General features: G+C 36.2%; 1 protein-coding gene across 1 annotated transcript in view; it reads left to right on the forward strand.

Annotated features, from left to right (window-relative positions):
* The window catches only part of PTPRQ (protein tyrosine phosphatase receptor type Q), a 213,369-nt gene that overhangs the window by 110,206 nt on the left and 80,110 nt on the right, over positions 1-23,053 (forward strand). The window contains exon 26 of the mRNA XM_055236614.1: positions 12,133-12,456. Within this exon, the coding sequence (XP_055092589.1) occupies positions 12,133-12,456 (324 nt within the window). The remainder of the gene's footprint in view (positions 1-12,132; positions 12,457-23,053) is intronic.

Below are 23,053 nucleotides of genomic sequence, written 5' to 3' on the forward strand. Positions count from 1 at the left end.
CAAAATGTGAATCTGAGCTCCTTTCAAGATTTTTATTAAAATATCTAGTCACATTGAACACTTCAGTATATAATAGCCTTAATGTCATTTGGTGATGGGTAGATAGAAGAGGAGTTTACATTGCAATAATATATATGGCTTTAAATTGATTGTTAGACATTTTTGTTCTTAAAAATCTTTTGAGGCAAGTGTGGTGGCTCACACCTGTAATCACAGAGCTTTGGAAGGCTGAGGTGGGAGGATATTTTGAGCCTAGGAGTTTGAGAACAGCCTTGGCAATGTAGCGAGATCCCGTTAGTACAAAAAAAAAAAAAAAATTAGCCTAGAGTGGTGGTGTGTGCCTGTAGTTCCAGCTACTCAGGAGGCTGAGGTGGAGGATTGCTTAAGCCCAGATGTTTAAGGTTACACTGAGCTATGAAAGTACCACTGCACTCCAGCCTGGGCAACAAAATGGCACCCTCACGCCTGTAATCCTAGCACTTTGGGAGGCCAGGGCGGGCAGATCACCAGGTCAGGATTTCGAGACCAGCCTGGCCAACATGGTAAAACCCCGTCTCTACTAAAAATATACAATTAGCCGGGTGTGGTGGCACATGCCTGTAATCCCAGCTGCTCAGGAGGCTGAGGCGGGAGAATTGGTTGAAATCACGAGGCAGAGATTGCAGTGAGCCAAGATCATGCCATTGCACTCCAGCCTGGGCAACAAGAGTGAAACTCCATCTCAAAAAAAAAAAAAAGAAAAGAAAAGAAAAGAAAAGAAAATCTTTTGGCAATCAGAGAGTTTTCTGTTGGTTGCTTTATACCACTGAAGCCCATGTCCCCAACCTCACACCACCCTTTGAACCTTTCTTATTGTTTCTCCTTCCATCTCTTCCTTCTCTCTCGCTTTCTCATATGGGGCCCCTGAACAATCCCAATTCTTTATTCTTTCTTATGGATATTTTCCCAAAGCTTACAGTCAGAACTCCTTGTGTATATTTTAATCAATAAAGTTTTTCTGTACAGCCACAGGCTTTTTTTTTTTTCTTTTTGAGACAGAGTCTTGCTCTGTTGCCCAGGCTGGGGAGTGCAGTGACACAATCTCGGCTCACTGCAACCTCCCCCTACTGGGTTCAAGAGATTCTCCTGCCTCAGCCTCCTGAGTAGCTGGGACTACAGGCACATGCCACCACACCCAGCTAATTTTTATATTTTTAGTAAAGATGGGGTTTCACCATGTTGGCTAGGCTAGTCTCAAATTCCTGACCTCAGGTGATCTGCCCACCCTGCCTCCCAAAGTGGTGGGATTATAGATAGGCATGAGCCCCCATGCCTGGCCAGCCACAGTTTTTAGAAGAAAAAAAAAGATATTTTAAATAACATTCAATTATATTCAACATTTGGTGGAACTTGTGTTTTTGAAATCTGTCCATCCCTCCATTCATCCATCCATCTGTTGATTTGTTCACTGATTCACATTTTTGCTAAGCAAGTACTTATTAAATATCAATGTGTGCCAGGCATTATATACTTATCTGTTTCTTCTGATCTTTTTTTTTCCTATTCTACTTCACTGTACATTAACTATTGATATAGACTCAATTCTTCATCTCTGGTGTTTTGATAATATGAGTACTCCTTTCAAATGTTCATTTACTCTCATGATTTCAATTACTTATAGGTACAGATATTCTCCCAAATTCCTTTACCTGACCCATTATGCTAACACAAACCTCTCCTGTGATAACTCTATTTATCCTGCTAACAAGATATGAAGCTAACATTTTATTTCCTCCTACTCATTCTTGGGTAAATCTCCACAAGCCAGTATGTCTTTCTAATTTCTTCGTCACTCTCAATGGTTCAATTTAGTCTCTGGGTGTTATAGGAGTGGTCTTAATAGATAATTAAGTCGGCTTTCTAATTAGTCTTCTAAGAACTGTTTCAGATAAACTATGTAAAATCAAAGTTGTCATTTTTGATAAATATTCTCATGAGATGACTTACTGCATGCAGCTGTCAAAGCTAATGAGTTTATAAATCAAGCCAGCTCATTTTGCCTTTGTATTGGTCTGTTCTCACACTGCTATGAAGAAATAGCTAAGACTAGGTAATTTATAATGGAAAGAAGTTTAATTGACTCACAGTTCAGCATGGCTAGGGAGGCCACAGGAAACTTACAGTCATGGCAAAAAGGGAACCAAACACCTCCTTCTTCACATGCAGCAGCAAGGAAAAGTAGGAGTGCCCATTGAAGGGGGAAGCCCCTTATAAAACTGTCAGATCTTGTGAGAACTAACTCACTATCATGACAACAGGATGGGGGAAACCACCCCCATGATTCAATTATCTCTACCTTGTCCCTCCCATGACACATGGGGATTATGGGAACTACAATTCAAGATGAGATTTGGGTGGGGACACAGCCAAACCATATTGGCCTCCAAACAGAGTATGTATAACTATGTGTTATAGCTATGTAGAACTATGTGTAACTAGCTTTCCTTGTAATGGTCTCTAAAAAATGACTTTTTCTTCAGAAGTTTTATTGAGAAATTTTTTAAAGGTAAGTGTTCCACAGTATGTAGTTTAAAGACTAAAATTACAGCTATGGTTTATATTTGGGGCCCCAATTGTCCAACTATACATGCATGGGAACAGATACAAAACACTTTTAAAATATCTTACTCCTATTTCATGCAAATTGAATACATTTATAAGACTAATTTGGCACATTAGTATGAATGGGTCAGTCCATATTCTCAGCTTTGTAGTAGCACTCAAAATCCTGTTTGTGTTTCATAACTTGATAAATACTCCAAAATTTCTCTGGATTAAGCCAGGCTACCAGAGAGAGTTGCACATGAATGGTATACTTACAAGCTCTGAAGACATAGTTTTAATAAAACATATTTGAGAATTATTCCACCTACGTACTCAGAGTGACATTGTAAGAATGGGAAATTTTTTTTGATTTTTTTAATTCTTATTTTTTATTATACTTTAAGTTTTAGGGTACATGTGCACAATGTGCAGGTTTGTTACATATGTATACATGTGCCATGTTGGTGTACTGCACCCATTAACTCGTCATTTAGCATTAGGTATATCTCCTAATGCTATCCCTCCCCCCTCCCCCCACCCCACAACAGTCCCCGGTGTGTGATGTTCCCCTTCCTGTGTCCATGTGTTCTCATTGTTCAATTCCCACCTATGAGTGAGAACATGCAGTGTTTGGTTTTTAAAAATAAAAATATTTTTCCCATCCTAAAAACCAGAATGGGACAAAATTTTTATTTTTATTTATTTATTTTTTCTTATGAGATGGAGTCTCACTCTGTCACCCAGGCTGGAGTGCAGTGACGTGATCTTGGCTCACTGCAAGCTCCGCCTCCCGGGTTCATGCAGTTCTCCTGCCTCAGCCTCCTGAGTAGCTGGGACTACAGGCGCCTGCCACTACGCCCGGCTAATTTTTTGTTGTATTTTTAGTAGAGACGGTGTTTCACTGTGTTAGCCAGGATGGTCTTGATCTCGTGACCTTGTGATCCGCCCGCCTTGGCCTCCCAAAGTGCTGGGATTACAGGCGTGAGCCACCGCACCTGGCCAAGAATGGGCAAAACTAAACATACTTAGTATTTACTGTGTATAGATGTTGTTGAGGACATTGCTTATTAAATTATGGTACCCTCTTTATGGGTTTTTTCAGAAGAAATGTTATCTTTGGTTTCAGTATCAGAGATTATTGTATTTTTGTTCATTTAATTTATCTTTATTTGTGATAACAAAGATTTACAATCTTGATTTTTCCTTTGTTTTATTTATTTGTTATAAAGAGCCAAATTTATAATTTACTTCTAGGAAGTCTACCGTGTGTATTTTGTCAGTTAATCTAATTCCTGGGTTCATTCCATTTGCTTTACCCCTATTTTCTCTGTGCTCAATATACCATCACATCCTGTCAATATTTCTTTACATTTTTCTTTAGCTCTATTCCTAATTATTCTTAACCTACCAGATCATTGTAATCTATGTTGTGCTTTATATGTAAAATATCGAACACGTTTTTATCAAACTTGCCTGTTTCTAATAACAGTGATATGAAGGCTCAGACTTTTAAGTTTATATGTCACTAATTAATCTCTGTCCATTGTTTCTCTATCACCTACTGTAGTCACCTAAACTTCTTTCAAACTTTCACTGCCTTTCAATAACACCAAACCTGATAGTCTCCCACACTTTTTTCTTATGACTGCTTAGACTATTTTCCTTCAGCCTAAGATTCTTCCCAGCCCTTGACAAACATTTTATTGCCACTTATGTATCTCTCCTCATACTCAACCCCCTGAATCCTTTTTCTTTCACATCTTTACTAATCCTCAGTTGTTCCTTCAAATTAGAGCTCCCAGATCTTCTTCTCTGTCCTGTTGCCTTTACCTCTTTTTAGTTATTTCTATTAACTAAAATATTTTTCATCCATATATGAAAAGGTGCTTATACATTGACTTGTAACCTGCCCACATCATTCAATGTGGGTGTTCAATAAATGCTATTAAATTCAAGCTAGTGCAAAATTTATATCTGGTATGCTGAAATTTGCTTTGAACTTAACTTTGAAGGTATTTCCATTTTTGTATTGATCCATACTGTGTTAGTGTTAGCAAATTTTACTTTGTGTATGTTTAAATTATCTATCTGTATGTTGTGTTTCTAAAAGGATAGTAGATTATTTAAAATTTCTAGAGACAAAAATATTCTTAATAAACTTGGGAAGATTGGGTTGATAATTTTGTATGTTTTATAAATATAATTCACAAATATAACTTTTCAGACATCTGTTTTGCTTAAAAGAGAGTACATCTGTTCCTGAAAAATAAAAATATATAGTCATAAATAAAGAATTTAAACTTGGTCATCCAAGTTAGTGTACTTATGTAGGTCAATGAGAAGTCAACACAAAACTACCCTCACAATCCTATCAGGAGAGTTTGGCAGTTTCTAATAATTGATATTCAGAAGTTTACAGAATAATTACATTTTATACACATTTTCATCTTCTAAGTAGAATTTACTAGTCACTAAAAACTCTCATGCATTTAAATCTATAACAAATCTTGCTTAGATCTACAGACCCTAATTTCAACCACGATGAAAGTATTTTAGTGATAAGAATAATTTATGAATAAAAATGTAATTTACTGAATACCTTGGCAGTTAATGTTGATCGCTTCATCACAGTTCAGTCATGTTTAGAAAATCTAAGCAAGCTGTGTGATTACTCCAGGAAGCATGGAATGATGTGTTCAAATTAGTACCATCTGTGGATAGAAAAAGTTTGAGGTTTTTAGTCATTCTTAAAGAATGGAAATCTGATTCTCCATGCTGAAATGAGTGTAATCCTTTTTGTATCTGTAATTCAATAGGGCAGTTGCCTTGAAATAGTCTAGTTCAGCACACAGTTCATCAAAGAGAAGATACTGGATATAAATGAGGGTTACTGCTGGTCACTTATGAATACTTCTGAGGTAGCCTTGTTTAAAAAATTGTCTGCAAGTTATACCGTATATTTTACCTCAGATCAGATTCATTTCTGGTTTGTCTTTCTAAATACATTTGAGTGAAAATGTGGACTAGATTTTGTACCACATGAAAACAGAAGGCTGTTTCAATGAACCATCATTTATTTCCACAGTCAACAGACACTTATTAAGTGCCAGTATGTTCCAGTGTCCCATCACTGTGCCTGTCACATAATAGGAGGCTGAAATTGTCATCATGTTTCCTATAGCCAGGTTACAAATAACTCTTGCCTGCATTTTGTGATTTTTCTTTTTAAGACCTTTTCTTCTCTGAAAGCTTAACTGGAGAATACTAGAGTCTGTGAACGAATATTGATCTGCTGAAAATTTTTACTTTGTAGCAAAATTTGCTAGTAACAAACACCAGCTATCCTAAAATCTGAACATTGGAGGAAAAAATAGTTGATCATAGAGGCAGCGACATCTAGTCATCCCTCCAGATGGGGTTAGGAAAGGGCAGCCTCTTCTGCCTTCTCTAGTTCATTAGCTAGTGAATATTTCCCTCTCATTTCCAGTGGTTTAGCAAACTCTAGGGAGAGAAAATTGAAACATGGAAAAGGTAACTGGTAGTAGATCTAAAAAAGAATAAATAAAAGAAGGAAAGCATTTGGACACTGATTCTTATGAGGAAAGAGTAGAGTGTAAGATTTTAATGAAAACAAAAGTCAATATAAAAAGTTTCAAGGCCAGGTGCCATGGCGCATGCTTGTGATCCCAGCACTTTGGGAGGCTGAGGTGGGCGGATCAATTGAGCCCAGGAGTTCAAGACCAGCCTGGGTAACATGGCGAAACTCCATCGCTACAAAAAGTACGAAATTAGTTGGGTGTGATGGCACACGCCTGTGATTCCAGCTACCCAGGAGACTGGGTTGGGAGGATCATATGAGCCTGGGAGGTTGAGGCTGCAATGAGCCATGATTGTGCCACTGCATTTCAGCCTCAGCAACAGAGTAAGACTCTGTCTCAAGAAAAAAAAAGTAAAAATTTCTGCATAATAAAAACTAGCATCAGCAAAATAAAAAGACAAATAACAGATTTGGAAAATATATCTTCATCAAGTATCACAAAAAGGTTATATTAAAGGCTTAAATAAATAAATAGCAAAGCCATACACTCAATAGAAAAAAAAGCAGGAAAAATACAAATGATAGTTTATGAAAAAGGAAATTAAAGGGAGAGAAGTACAATAAGCTTCACATTGAAATATAATTTTTCCCCTCTGAAACTTTTATTGCATACTCTGTTGGCAAGTGTTTTGGGAACAGGCATTCTCATGCATGTTGACAGGAGTAGGCACTGGTAAAACCTTTCTGGAGTGTGATTTAGTAATGTCTACCAATGCTACATATATGCATATGTTTTACCTAGCAACGATTATCCTACAGATTTTCTCACACATATGTGTGGAATATGAAAGCATAGGCTTATACATTACAGCTTGTTTACTGCAAATATTGGACACAGCTTAATATCATTTCATAGAGGCTGGTAAAATCAAATTCGATATATCCATTTCAATGTGCTTACTCCATACAACTCCAAACACTGAAGAAAAAGGCAAAACATATCCAAAGCATATACATAGTGACCCTAAATCCCAGCTTCCAGGGCAGTCTGGGTTTATGCTTGCTGTGCTGGCATTTTATCCAATAGACATTGCCTTTTACTCTCAAAAGTGACCTGTCTGTATAACAAATAATTTGCTGTGACGGAGGGAATGTTTATATCCCCCTTAGAATCATATGTTGAGGTCCTAACTCCCTGTGTGATGCTATTAGAAGGTGAGGCCTTTCAGAGGTAATTAGGTCATGAGGCTAGAACCCTCATGAATGGGATTAGTGCCCTTATAAAAAGACTGCAGAGAGCTCTTTGGCCCTCTTTCTGCTATGCAAGGACACAATAAGAAGCCAGCAGTCTGGAACCAGGAGGCTGGTTCTCACCAGAGACCCGCCATGCTGGCACCCTCATCTGACTTTCAGTTCCAGAACGATGAGAAATAAATTTCTGTTGTTTGTAAATCACTCAGTCTATAGTAACTTGCTACAGCAGCCCAAACTAAGACAGTCACTCTAGGTATATTCTTTGGAAGGGAGAGAAGGGACTGGGAGGAGGAAGAGAATGGGATATGAGGTTAGATGAAAAGAAAGGGAAGGCTGCACTCCAGCCTATGCAGCAGAGTGAGACCTTGTCAAAAAAACAAAAAAACAAAAATCAAACAAACAAACTTTTCAAGTATCTCACTGTGCTTCAGATAAAGCTAAAAATCATATATTTGGTTTAAGTACTCAGTGTAATGTGATTCCACCTACATTGCCTACTTCGTCTCTTCCCATTCATCTCCTTGTAGAACCAGCAGCCTTCATTAAGTGTTTTCAATGTGTGACACTCTTCTTCTTCAGGGTCTTAACACCTTCACACATCCTGATATTTTTTATCTGTGAAGCTTCTTCTTATCCTTCAGGTCTCTAATTAAATTATCCTTCATCAGGAAAGCCAAAGAAAGTCCCCTGTTATACCCTCGATTCATTTGCTCACACATTCAAAAAACATTTATTGAATCACCATTTTGTTTCATTCAGTAGTCTAGACTCTGAGAGAGAAAATCTGATATGTACATTGACATTTTGTGTGTTTATATTTTTGAGTGATTTTTTTCAATATTTTTATTGAGATGGATGCAGAAGCAAAATCTTTCTGAATCTTTTATATAGAATGTTGGGGTTATGTGGAGGTGAAAGTAGATTAGGCCTCTTTGGAGTGGGTTTTCAGTGCAGAGCTGAGATTTATAGGAAAGTAAATATCGGTTCAAAATAATGCAGGCTGTACAAACTAATAGAGCTATCTGAAAATAAATTTTAAAATAAACTCCCTTTGAGATGTTGAGTTTCCCCTTGCTCTACGTGTGTAAGCAGAGGCTGGGTAAGTAGTGATTGCTCATTTTGTAGGCGGAGGTTTGTATTGGTCTTCTATTGCTGTGTAACAAATTATCACAAACTTAGTGGCTTAAAATAATACCCATTTATTAGCTCATAATTCTATAGTCAAAAGTCCAGGCATGCTGTGCCTAGGTTCTCTACCTATTCTCACAAGCTGAAGTCAAATCGTCAGTCAACATTTTCTTGTGTAACTCAGGGTCCTCTTCCAAGTTCACGTGGTTGTGGTAGAATTTAGTTCCTTGCAGTCATAGGACTGAGAGCCCCTTCCCTGGCTGGCTTTTAGCTAAGGGCTTCTCTCAGCTCCCAAAGATGTTCTGTGTTCCTTGTCATGCGGCTCCCTCCTTCTTGAAAGCCAGCAATAGAGAAATTTTTGTACATTGAATCCATCTCTTTAAAGCTTTGACTTCCTTTTCTGAAAACGGCCAAAAATACTATTCTCCTTTTAGAGGGCTCAGGTTGTAAGGTCAGGTCCACTGGATAGCTCTCTGTTTTAAAGTAAACTGATTAAGATTCTTAGTTACAGCAGCAACATAGCTTTCCATCTGTACCTAGATCAGTGTTTGGTTGAGTAAGTGGAAGAATCTGTTTGTACAGGGACCGGGAATCTTGAGGGATACCTGCAGACACAAAGGTCAGACAAAGAGACAAGATGACCAAGATGATCTCTCAATTTCAGATTCTGAGATGATGTGATTTTCTCATTTATTTGCCTGTTCTTATGGATTCAGTCACCAAAATATATCTTAAAAACTGACTTCTGTCCTGTTGCTATCACCTAATTTCTTCTTTCCTGGACAAATCAGGTAGTCTCTGAATTTCTCCCTTTTCTTGTTTTGCAGTTACCAGACTGTACTTGATAAAATGTACCTCTGGACATACTGTGACATTTTTTATAGCTTTCAATTGCCTGACAAGCTATCTATAGTTTCCTCTGACACAGTAAGTCCCCAAGCTATTGTGCAGTCGTTCTGTTTGTTATTGCCGACATGAATTACAAGCTGCAATTAAACTTGTCTTAGCTCACATCACCCTCTCTTCTATGATCCCCACTTTTACAATCAGTGAAATTCCATCTCATGTGTCATCTCTTCTCTAAAAACATTTTCTGAACACCCATGTCAATCAAACGCATCTGATTTATGTTAGAATATTTTGAAAATGTAACTTAGGTTCAGATGATCTGAGTTCAAATTTAGTGACTGAGGGATTTGAAAAAATTATGAAAATTCTACTTTTTAGCCAATTCTAAAACTTCTTCATCTATAAATTTACATTTTTTTCCTAAAGATAGTGTTTTCTGTAACTGCTTTTCTTCATGATAGGTAAAGGTAAAACAGAATGTGTTGTAAATAGTGTGCCAGTTTTGGTAAATATCTCTATATATAGTAAATAAGCAATAGATCTGTAAATAATTCGAGAAAAATTTAAGATGAAATCCAAAATTTTAACCGAAGTCCAGACCTCTCTCTACAGAATCCAGACTCAAGCTTCTATCTAGTATTTGATATCTCCTTCTGGGTGTCTGAGAGGAATTTCAAAGTCACCCTACTTGAAAGAAATTGTTAATCTTCCTCCCCAAAGCTTACCCCTCTTACAGTCACCTACATCTTGATTAATAGTGACTTCATCTTTTTATTTGCTCATTCCAAAAACCTTAGGGCATTTTTTATTCCTCTGTTTCTCTGATATTTCACATACCACACATCAGCAAACCCTGCCAGCTCTCCTTCACATTATATTCAGGAGTTGAATGTTTCTCTTCACTTCTGCCACTACCACCTTGGACCAGGCCACCGTGATCTCTTGGGTTGACATTGCAGTTGCCTGCTAATTACTTTCCTTGTTTCCAGCCTTGTTACCCTTTAGTCTGTTCTCAACACAGTAGCTAGAGTGATTCTGTGAAAGAGAGAGCCTGCCACTTCTCTGCTCAAATGAAAGCCATGACAATGTCCTCTAGTGTCACGTACTGGTAGCTTGTACCGGTCACTCAGGCCTTCTTGTTATTCTCCAAATATACCAGGCATGCCTCCAACTATACAGTTTCTTCTGCTTCAAATTTCTCTTTCTGAAATATTGACATGGCTAGGTTCCCTACCTACATATGGAACTTAGTATCTTCTAATCCCTTCTCTGATTACCTAATTTAAATTTTCAATATCCCTGAAACTCTCCTTCTTCTCATTCTTCTTTTTCTCTACAACTCTGATCATCATCCAAAACACTACAGTTGGCCCTCCGAATCCATGTGTTCTGCATCCGTGGATTCAACTACAGATGGAAAATACACAAAACCAAAATGTATCTGTACCCCACATGCCCAGACTTTTACTTCTTGGCATTAATCTCTAAACAGTACAACAGCTATTTATAGAGCATTTACATTGTGTTAGGTATTATAAGTAACCTAGAGATTATTTGATTATATGAGAAGATGTGTGTAGTTTATATGCAGATACTACACCATTTTATATAAGGAACTTGAACATCTTCTGATTTTGTTCTCCATGGAAGGTCTGGGAGCCAGTACCCTGTGGATACAAAAGGTGACTATGTACAATACTTATTGATACTTTTATTGTTTATAGCTCCCCTGAATGTAAATTTTGCAGGGGCAGGAATTTTTGTCTGTTTTGTTCATTGTACTTTCAGCACCTACAATCCTACCTGTACATATTAGATGCCCTTAGATATTTATTGAATGTTGAATTAATATATCTTTAGATATCAATGAGCTTTCTAAATATTTATTAATTTTCTTATTTAAAAATGTGAATATTAACATACAGTTCGCATTATGTAATTTTCACATGTCATCATTTTGATTCTCTTTATCTCCATCTTCTTAACAAAGGCCGTTGAAGATATACAAAGAAAGGCATGGTGGAGAAGAGTTCCACTATCACTTAATTGATTACTCTTTCTTATTTCTAACCATAACATGCTTATATTACTTGCCCAATAAACTGTCTCTTGAAAACAGGACATGAGCTTTATTGTATCCTGAATCCCTAACACCAGGCTCAGAGCCTGACATATGGTGTGCATTTGGCAAACCTGTAGTTAGTATGGAAGCAAATAAATGACTCCAAGCAGGACTACATGTTAATTCTAAATATACACGGGATAAAATAAAAAAAAGATGAATTATATACATTAAAACTGTCAGTAATATTGTTTATTTAAAATTGTTTTATAATCAACATTTACTAGATATAAGATGTGTTTGTGTTTATTTAAACATTTAAATACACAAATATCTTCCCTTGGAACTGAATATTACAAACTAAAACCATACCTAGGGAAGCACTTAGGATGATATGAGCATACAGTTTTTCTTTGTAACAGTGAAATAGTTCTATTTGAAGCCAAAGTTTGTTTATATAAGCCACTTATGATTGAATTTGGAAGCAAAATCAAGAATTAATAAATTACAATTATTTTGTCCTCTACCCTTTTAAAATGGTGGTCCCAGAAGCATCACTCTAAGGTTCTTCTCATTAAGTGTGGGGATAATTAATCTAAGTGCTATAGTAATTTGACAGATCTCTACTAGCTGCTCCATAATAGAATTCTATTCTTTCTTCTGTTTATGAAGTGTTTGGTAATTGTAACTGCTTTTAATTTTTCCCTTTAATTTTTAGTTCCCAGTGTTCCCACAAATATTGCTTTTTCTGATGTTCAGTCAACCAGTGCAACATTGACATGGATAAGACCTGACACTATCCTTGGCTACTTTCAAAATTACAAAATTACCACTCAACTTCGTGCTCAAAAATGCAAAGAATGGGAATCCGAAGAATGTGTTGAATATCAAAAAATTCAATACCTCTATGAAGCTAACTTAACTGAAGAGACAGTGTATGGATTAAAGAAATTTAGATGGTATAGATTCCAAGTGGCTGCCAGCACCAATGCTGGCTATGGCAATGCTTCAAATTGGATTTCTACACAAACTCTGCCTGGCCGTGAGTATTGTCCTGACATGTACATACTGATTGCTGTTATATTCTATATCTGTCTATATATTATGCTTTATACTTAATCTAATTGTGTGAAAATCACGGAACATAGAAATAACTGAGGACACTACCATATATAACAACATGTTTATTTTTAATTTAGTTGAAACCCAATGAGAAATTCAATGTTAATCATTATTAGGGCTTTTCTCAAACTCCCAAAGTTGTGCCAAGGTCCTAGAGTCTCATATTTCAACAGTGAATTGTGGGAAGCTACTCTGATGCTCTACCATTAAACCATACTGATTATTATCTCATGCCCTTGACTCAGGCCCACATTTTTCCTTCATATTTAGAGGTTCTGTTGCTTCTAAGCCCAACTTTGCAACCTTTTCAGTGACTTCAAACTTACACACGCACCCGTGTGACCACAATAACCCTGATTGATGTGTCTGCAAGTCATTTTTCAGCTTGTGTTTTTCAACTGCACAAAATTCTGAGGCAAAGAAATATCAAGCATTCAACTGCCAGCTTGAGATGGGAAGAAGAAAAAAATACAGAGAAGAAACACAAATACTCGAAATTATTTTGCCATCTATATATCTTTCAGGACTTTAAGTGCTTTTCCATACAAACCACAAAATGTATAGGTAAAGATTTCTCTTGCAACTTAGGTTTTATGTTTATAGCTAACTAGTTGCCCTGCTTGCTTGGAGAATATCATATCATTAACCATAATTAAGTAAATAAATTTATATTCCTTATCCTGAACTCTGTTTACATAGAATTTTGATGGTTACTATGCAACATAAATAAGTTGCAAATCAAGTCCTGCAAGCCAGAGCTCTGGGAATGGCTGCATTCTCTGAAATGCCATTTCTGCCCCAGCCCTCCAGAGCAAATTTCAGGTTTGCCAGGCCACCCATCCCATATAAATCCTTCAGATATAGACCTTATGTTATCATATTCCTATCTTGACTGAGACTCTTAAAAGGTGATTCCTTTCAAATCCAAATTACATGTTCTTAAACATTTTTGATATTTATTAGTATAGTAATATACCTACACACACACACACACACACATAGATTTTCAGTGACAAATACCATGTTAGTACTTATAGATAGTGAAATACCCTTTGATCTAGAGGGCTTAACTTTCTAGGCCACCAATTGTGTCTCTTGTTACAATTTCCCAGAGTATCCGGCATAATGTTTGTAATAGTAAATGTTCAATAAATGTTTGTTAATATAATTTGACATTTGAGGATACTGACAACTCAGCCTTTGACACAATTGTCCAACCTTTTCTCTTTTTGGCACTTTGACACTTGGTTTCTGTAAGATCTGCCCTTCTGTTTTTTCTCCTACCTTCCTGGTAGTTCTGTCTCAGTCCTCTTTGCTGAATTATTCTCAGCAAATAATTGTTTTTTAACTGTAAGCATTGGAGAGATGAGAGAGCTATACTTGGCCCTTTTCTCTTCTTTATCAGCACACAACCCGAAGGAGGTTTTACCTTAATTGCTCTTATTCTGGTCTATAGCTTTGAAGTCTACTTAACATCTTGACTATTCTCAAATACTATTTCCAGTCCTGAATGCTGCCTAGAACTCCAAATCAGAATATCTGCCTGATCAACTAATCACTGGACTTGTGTGTTGAATATACTTCTCTAAATTAACATGATCAAATACCAAACCTTCTCATATCATTATTTATCTGTTTGCAGAAAATGAAAATCCAGGCACCGTTCCTTTCCTCCTCAATCCTGCCCATGATTCATTTCAACCACACCATCTAAACAAATTCCTCCATTTGCATTACTATTACATTAGTACAACTCATTATTGCTCCCACAGCACTAGCCTAACTAGCCTCCTACACTGCCAGACTGGTCTTTTTCAGCCTAAAGCAGATGATGTCACTTTCTTGCTTAAAACTATTCAATGGGCCGGGCACGGTGGCTCACGCCTGTAATCCCTGCACTTTGAGAGGCTGAGGCGGGTGGATCACGAGGTCAGGAGATTGAGACCATCCTGGCTAACACGGTGAAACCCCGTCTCTACTAAAAAATACAAAAAATTAGCCGGGCGTGGTGGCAGGCGCCTGTAGTCCCAGCTACTTGGGAGGCTAAGGCAGGAGAATGGTGTGAACCCGGGAGGCAGAGCTTGCAGTGGGCCGAAATTGCACCACTGCACTCCAGCCTGGGCAACACAGCAAGACTATCCAATGTACTCCCATGGCTCTTAGAATAAATTTTACATTTCTTAACATGGTTAACAAGCCCTATATGACCTGGCTTTTACCTTAAACTTTAACATTATTTATAGCCATGTTTCCCCATACCATTGTCTTCCACTCATACTAGACATTTGTTGCTTACACAAAATAAATTCTTAGAACTTGCATCTTTGCATTCCCTGTTTCTTTTGACTAGAATGTTCTTCCACCTCCTTCTTCACATGAGCAGCTTCTTATAACATAGATCTCTACTTAAATGATCCCTGATCAGAATGAATTTCCCTGACCACTCAATCTAAAAATAGTCTTGCAGTACTCTTATATAATACCATGTTATTTTAATGAACATTTATAATTACATGATCATTTTTATTTGCTTGTGTTTAGGATCTGCCTTGATCATTGCTTTTTTAAATTTTTTTATTTTATTTTTTATTTTTTTCGACAGAATCTCATTCTTTCACCCAGGCTGGGATGCAGGGGCATGATCACAGCTTACTGCAACCTCGACCTCCTGGGTCAAGTAATCCTCCCACCTCAGCCTCCCAAGTAGCTGAGACTACAGGCACATGCCACTGTGACCAGCTAATTTAAAAAAAAATTTTGATAGAGATGAGGTCTCACTATGTTGCCCAAGCTGGTCTTAAACTCTTGGGCTCCAGTGATCCTCCTGCCCTGGCCTCCCAAAGTGCTGAGATTACAGGCATGAACTACCATCCCACGCATATTTTCTTATTGTCTGGAATAGTTCCCAGTACCAGTAGAATCTATAAATATTCCCTGAGTGAGAGAAATTTGGTTGAATAAGTTCTAGTGGGTAGGATAAAACAGATTGTTTTCCAGTGCAGGTGATAAAGATGATGATACTGTAACAAAGATAGCAAAAATACAGAAAAAATTCAGTTTACTTTGGGGTTAGTCAGTAGGTATGGTTATTTTGAACCTGCTGATTTTGTTAAGAAATAGCTATTCTACTATAACTAGAAAACAGAAATAAGTAAATACCCAGAGATCAGAACCAAATACATCAGTAGCCTAGATCTGGCTTGTGGACAGCTGATTTGTAACCTTTAGTTAAAATATGCCTGTGCCTTTGTGCCTGCTGCCACTAAGGGTTCCCATTCTGAGTATCTCACTTGGGGAGTACCTGCTTCTAATTACCACACTGAGCCAGGAAGTGAACTTTTTAAATGCACAGTCTCTTGCAAGCACACTTGACACTATTATACAAGATGTTTAATTAGCATAAAACAACATATAACATGATCAGTTCAGAAGCTGGTAAATGAAACTGAAAAGTTGGATTTTTAAATAGTCCTACATTCTCAAGTCTTTCCACTTGAATATCATTCTTTCTACCCTATTTCCTCCACTTCTTACCCCCTTTTAAGTTCTATGGCCGTATTTTATTTCCAGGGGACACAGGGAAAATGGACTTTCTATCACTGTGATTAGGAGAGAAAGATGAAAAGATTTATATTTTTCAACTTTGTGATAACAAACACATGATTGCATTCTCAAAACTCATAGCTTTTCAACTACATAGTCATACGTGGGTGTGGATAATTCTTTAAATTTTGACAATGAGTTGGTTACTCTTCTTTTAGGTTCAAGAATGGAGGAAATTTTTGCTTCCAATGGAACAGAAGACATTTTTCTTTTTTTTTTTATTATTATACTTTAGGTTTTAGGGTACATGTGCACAATGTGCAGGTTTGTTACATATGTATCCATGTGCCATGTTGATTTCCTGCACCCATTAACTAATGATAAATATTGTACATTTGAATTTCCAAATTTCATAATTATACATCAAAATAAAAGTTCTATTTATTATATTAAGTCAGGAAGAGATAATTTGAGATTATATGGGGAACTGCATATATTATTGCAACATAATATATATGGTGAAATAACATAAGAATAAAAGAAATTAGAACAGTTAAGTAACAAAAGTCATGAAGAGCAATAATCCTTTTAATATTAAAAATAAGGCATTCATAGATGTTGCTTCTGCATACCAAAGGTGAAAATATAATGGCCATTTTGCAAACTCAAAAAATAATTTGGATGAAGAAAATTAATAAGTTTTGTATTACGTATAATTCACTCAAAAATTTGGCAAGGGTCACATGGTGGCTCATGCCTGTAATCCCAGCACTTTGGGAGGCTGATGTGGGCGGATCATTTGAGGTCAGGAATTTGAAATCAGCCTTTCCAACATGGTGAAACCCTGTCTCTTCTAAAAATACAAAAAAATTAGCTGAACATGGTAGTGTGCACCTGCAATCCCAGCTACTTGGGAGGCTGAGGCAGGAGAATTGCTTGGACCCAGGAGGTGGAGCTTGCAATGAGCCAAGATAGCGCCACTGCACTGTAGCCTGGGTAACAAAGCCAGACTCCATCTCAAAAATAAAATAAAAATGCGGTATGTTGTTTCATGATATAAAATAAAATAATAACTCTTTCTCTGAATTAGAGAAAAGACTAAACAACAATATAAAAGAGTACAATATAACTATCTCAGAGAACTGCATTTTATCCTAATGACATAAAGTTGTACTCAAGCACTTACTAATATAACATCTTGTCAAAACCTGGATCTTCTCGATAAAGAGTTATTGATTAATGGGTAGTTTGAAATCAAATTGTTTAAAATTTGAGTAACTCAAAAGACCACCTAGTTTTAATAATAAATATTATAAAAGTTTCTACAATGGATTATATAATCAGAAAACATGTTATCATTAACTGTCTGAGCCCATAACGAAGAGCATCAAAATTGAAGATCAGGGAGAAAAGTCAGAATGCAAGCTGAGATTTAAATTGGATTATCCTGTGAATCTGAATATACACCTGTAAAACAGAATAAATAAGGGAAACAATATTCAACCAACTCAGGCTAACCATTCTTTCTCTCACATGCTGTCACCTAGATCATTGAAGCCAAATTGCTTATGTCCTCAACTAATCCGTATAATAGCCATAATTCTACTGCATGCTGAGAGTGTATAGATACAAATATAAGCATGAAAATTTTAAAAAACGGAAGAAATATTTACCTTGAAACATTACAGTCATGCAAATTATTTTACTCATCTATTTTTCTGATTATCCTTAAAGTCAAAAGCAGTTGGAGTGGTGTGTGTATATATGTGGTGGTGATGTAAAGTCAAAAGCTGTTAAATGTCTCTGTGGTGCACAATAGATACTTAATGCTGAGGAAATGTACAACTTTAAAGGAGTGTGGGTGTGAAATTAGTACGGAATGAAATGGAACTCTCATAATGTGCATCTCCTATAGACCACCAAGACTGGAAGACAGCAAGAAAGGAAAATTCCTGGGGCAACACTTAGGTTGTGAAAACCACAGGATACTATACTCATGAGGAATTTTAACTACCCAAACATCTGTTAGGTTAAAAAAAAAATTCAACAAAACATGCCTCATCAAAGAAGTTTCTAAGGAATGCAACTTTATGATCTAAAAAGAAGAAAAACCAAATAGAGTGCAAAGTACACTTTAACATTATTTAAAATTAGAAATTGTTAATGTGTTACTATATATTCGGTTGTTTTCCTTAGTTTCTTCTAAACTGTGTAATGCACTTATGTGATAAATGTTATAGTAACAGAGGTAGAAATTATCCTTTTTATAAAGAAGCAATTATATAATGGTAATTAGCCGTAAATAAATAGGAATCTATAATTCAAGACACTTAGAAGTTCATTTGGTGGCAGTGCGGTATTAGGATGGGCTCCATCTTGCTGCCACTAGAGAAAATAAATATCATTTATTCTAGACATGATAGTTGCACTTCTGCAAAATTAGTTAGATGCTTTTGAAAGTCTTCTAAATTAGTTGCACAGGACTCCCTAATGGGTAATTCAAGACAATATAGACCTGAATATTGAAGTTATTGGTATAACAACTTAGGTTCCCATAGACATCTCAAACTCCGTATTGCCACCTTCCCTTGCAAGTCTTTTCCTTTCTGTGTGTTCCGTGTCTCAGTTTACTGCACCACTATTCATCTAGTTGTTCAAACTAGTTATCTAGAAATCATTTTTAGTTCTTTTTACCTACTCTCATCCCCCACGAGGCAAAACCTGAGTCCTATTGTATTTACCTTCTAAATATCTCTTGTATTTGTTTATTTTTCTTTTCAAGTGTCTCTAAATCCAGACTTTTATATTTATCTCTTAGTTAATTACAAAAGAGATCTAAATGGTCTTTCTGCTCTCATTTTCTACTATTCACCTGAACTCAGCATTTCAATACACCTGCCTGACCATGAATTTCCTCTGTTGAAAATCTTTGATCATTTTCTACATGCCTGCATGTTAAAACTATGCCCATTAGTAAGCTCTACAAGGTCACGTATGATTTGGTTTATATTTCTCACATATGCACTGTTCTTTCTCCTTTATGGTTCAGAATCTTTGCTATTCTTTCTTATTGTCCTTTCTTTCCTCCTCTTCTGATGACCAGCTATGTTTTCGCTATGTTTTTAAGTATCTCTTTTGAGAAACCCTTCAGCAATCCTTATTTCCAGTACCACCTCCCAAAACTTGTTTCTCAACAAGTGAGCGTATTGCATCGTAGTTATTTCTCTTTGTTTTGTGGGGCTTTGAGTTCCTTAAAAGCATAAATTGCCAGCCGAGCATGTCTTATGTACCTTTCTGTCCCCTGTGCCTAATTTTAATCCAAGATTTGTTATGAATATGGAAGAAAGGCATTTGACTTTAATGTTAAAGTGTTACAGTGTCAAAATTCTCCATATTTTAAAATAGTTCATGCTGATTTTTTTCAATTTTTTAGTCTAATGCTTGTCTTTCAAATGCTTGCATTGTTATTGCCAAAATTAAAATTCTCTTGGCCAGTTGCTTTTCATGTTTGATATATTCAGCTTCTTTTATTTCACAAAACCAGTATATTTTATATTGTTGATCATCTTGTGATTTTCCTTTTCATTAATTAACATAAGAAATATAAATTATTGCATATAGGAAATATTTGAATTGCATGTGAGAAATATGAATTATTGCATATAGGAAGGAAATAATTATTCCATTTAGAAATATTTCAAACGGTGAAGGAAAATAATAAATGCCCTTTTCAGAATAGATTGGAGAAGCATTAAAAATATCTAAATGATTAACTGAGATAGTTAGGTGGTAATAAATATGTATAGTGAGACAGAATTATAATAGGTTGATGGTCCATGAAAGAACAAAGGGGAAGAACGATGTCTAAATTTGGAGTGCTAAGTGTGATTACAAAGAGGAGATATATGGGTGAAATCATAATTTAAAGGAAATGATAGAAAGCATATAACATTAAAGTATCTAATAAAGTATTCAACTATATATTTAATGTCAAAAGACCTTATGCTAGATTATGATGCAAATTTTCTAGAATTTAAATAAAAATACTTGTTTTTGAAATCCTATTTACCTAAGCAAGTAGAAAGTTGTAGCAAAATCACTAAAAATCAAACAAAGAAAAGTGTAAAGATTATCACTTTTTTTAAAATCATCAATATTTTAGAAGGTCTGATTTTCATAAAGGGAAAAGGAGAGGAAATTTTCTCCCCATTTATAGCTTAGCTGTATTTTAACTTTTTAAACTTCAAATGAATTCTCCTATTTTCTCTGAGATCTCAAACTAAATTTCACGTTGAATTGAATTAACTTTTACTCTTCTGAGAACCTTCTTTCTGTTCATTCAACAAGAAGTGTAAAGTAGGTGTAATACATTGTGAATTTTTGTCTTTAACCTCAGTTCTAAGTTCTAGCTCAGCATTAGGCTCTAGGTCAGCAAAATTTCGGCTCCCATTTCTTCTGTATTTACCAAGAAAGTAGAGAAAATTCTGATTTAACTATGAAAATTCCAAATTATAGAAAAATCCTGGGATTACTATGTATGGTGTCTTGTTCACTTTTTGTTCATGCCTAGTAAATCAATTGAGAGCCATAGGTTGCACAGTTAAGAATATTAGCAATGACATACCTTACTGGGTGTTTGCTATGTGCTGGTACTATTCTAAGTACTTAAAACATTGATTCATTCATAAGTCTTTATTTCTAGCACAGAATCTGCACTCTTAGATCTTGACTAGGACTTGAGCAAAGCCTCAGGGTGGTAGAAAAGTACCAAGAGATGGAGAGGTACTAACTGATATAACATAGAGAAGCTATCCAACTGTCCAATCATCTCCCAAAACAAATTGAGTGAGAATTTTGACACACACCTCAAAATTATACTTTTGAGGTTTCTGATACCCTTGATTTTTATTTTTCTTTAATGATATCCTAGATATTTTTTACCCCAATTATGCCTGCATACAACTGAACAGCAGAAGAAAATAGCAAGATTTATCCTGGCCCTAAGACTCCAGTATGACAATGGCCTTACCTGAATTATTCCAGGTTGTTCCAATGCAGAGCTTCATGGTAGCATGAAAGTGGTGATATTTTATGCTCTAATGGAACATGCTGACCTGTTATTCTAAAAACTTTGGGAATGGGAAGAAGTGAGTAGGGAGAACCATCTTCATAGTTTATCCAGAATTAAAATAGAATGAAAGGTAGGAGACCAGTCTGTGGAATATTTGATGGCTTGATACATGTTTCCATGTTGATTACCAGCTCCCAAACTTCCTTTACATCTACTTCCCTAGTCTTCACAGATGGAGTAATTCAGTCCCCTTTTCCAATCCACTTTTATTTCTAAGAGTTGTAATCATTGGTCATCTAATCTGAAGAGCAGTGTTACTATTTTTTCAAATGGCATGTCGACATTATAGAGCAGTGGTTCTTAAACTTGAGCTACAGTCATTACAACCACCTGGAGGATTGTTAATTGCTGAGCCTGACACTCACGGTTTCTGATTCAGTAAGTCTGGGGTAGTGCCTCAGAAACTGCTTTTCTATGGCTTCCCCAGTGATGTTGATGCTGCTGGCCTGGAGACACATTTTGAGGACAACTGTTGTAGAAAGTTGTTTTATAAACATGATGCTATTCTCAGAAAATATGTATTATCTGGTTCTAAAGTAATAGTAGTAATTAGAATATTTTCATTCTTACCTGGCATGGCCAGTCTTGAAAGTGAGAGGCTTTCTTTGTATTTTGTATTTTTCCAGCTTAAGCCAGTCTGAAATTAGTCAGAAAATAACTTATTTAAGCATCAAATAAGATGATCATCCAGTGAGTTCTAATACTGTGAACATCCGTGAATCATTCTTAGGCTTGCTGTATTTGTAACACCATTGTACTATACCCCCTGCAGCACCACCTTGCTGTTAGGAAATCTAATTAGAAAACACACTTAACATCTTATAAAAGGATAGGAAATATTTCCTACACCAACAGTCGTGTTGCGTTTTGGTCAGCAGAATCACTGGGATCTAGGAAAACATCCAAACTACAAAAGGATAGCCAGTTATCAAAGTGTTTTAACCAGTGGACAGGAATATGTCCTGAGATACTCTTGCTGTGTGGAAATACGATGAATCCAATTGCAGAGCTTCTTCAGGGCCCTTGATGCCCTGAATTGCTTAAGACACAGGAATCCACCAGCCAGTTGGACTTCTTCTAGTCCTGAGAGACATCTAACACTCAGTGCTAATTTGTCCGGGTGTGCTGAGTCAAAGTCGACTTGTAGTCCTTGAAGTTGTGAATATTTGTATAGCTGAGAAACGATAGAGCCCTTCACTTAGTGATGACAGTTACTAGAAATCTGGTGGCCTAGTGCACCAAATTCTGAAACTAAAACACCCTGAATGGTAGGCCCTTTAAATAAACTTTATACTGAACTTAAATTCAAATAGTTGTGCAGACAATTTAAATTGCAGGTATATAGAGCTGAAGTTTTCTGTTTTGTGAGTTGCTGTCAAACCATTTATTCATTTATGTTTATTCTTTTAGGAAAGTCATCATAACGAGGTACACTAAAAACCATAGAGTATTTTCTAGAATATTTTCCACTATTAAGTTGGACTTACAGGGATCTGCAGATGGCAAAGTTACAAATAAGTCTTTGAATGTGCTTATTTTAAAAGTATAATATTAGACACAATAAAACTTGTTGATTCTTAAACAAAATGGCATAGATGGGGGCATTCAAACTTTTATATGGACTAGGCAAAATGATGGTCTATCCAGACTCACCTTTCAGCTAACACACTTAGCATCAAGACACAGATGGATGAGAAAGATGACCCTGACCTACATAAGACCCACATTCCTGTGCAAGGATAGAAGCATGATAATCAGGAAATGATGGTTGTTAGTTACAGAAAATGCATTATGGTGAAAACCAGGGGGAAAGTGCTTATGAGAGGAAGTGATTGGATTATGG

This window comes from Symphalangus syndactylus, chromosome 13 (assembly GCF_028878055.3).
Source record: "Symphalangus syndactylus isolate Jambi chromosome 13, NHGRI_mSymSyn1-v2.1_pri, whole genome shotgun sequence".
Taxonomy (NCBI): domain Eukaryota; kingdom Metazoa; phylum Chordata; class Mammalia; order Primates; family Hylobatidae; genus Symphalangus; species Symphalangus syndactylus.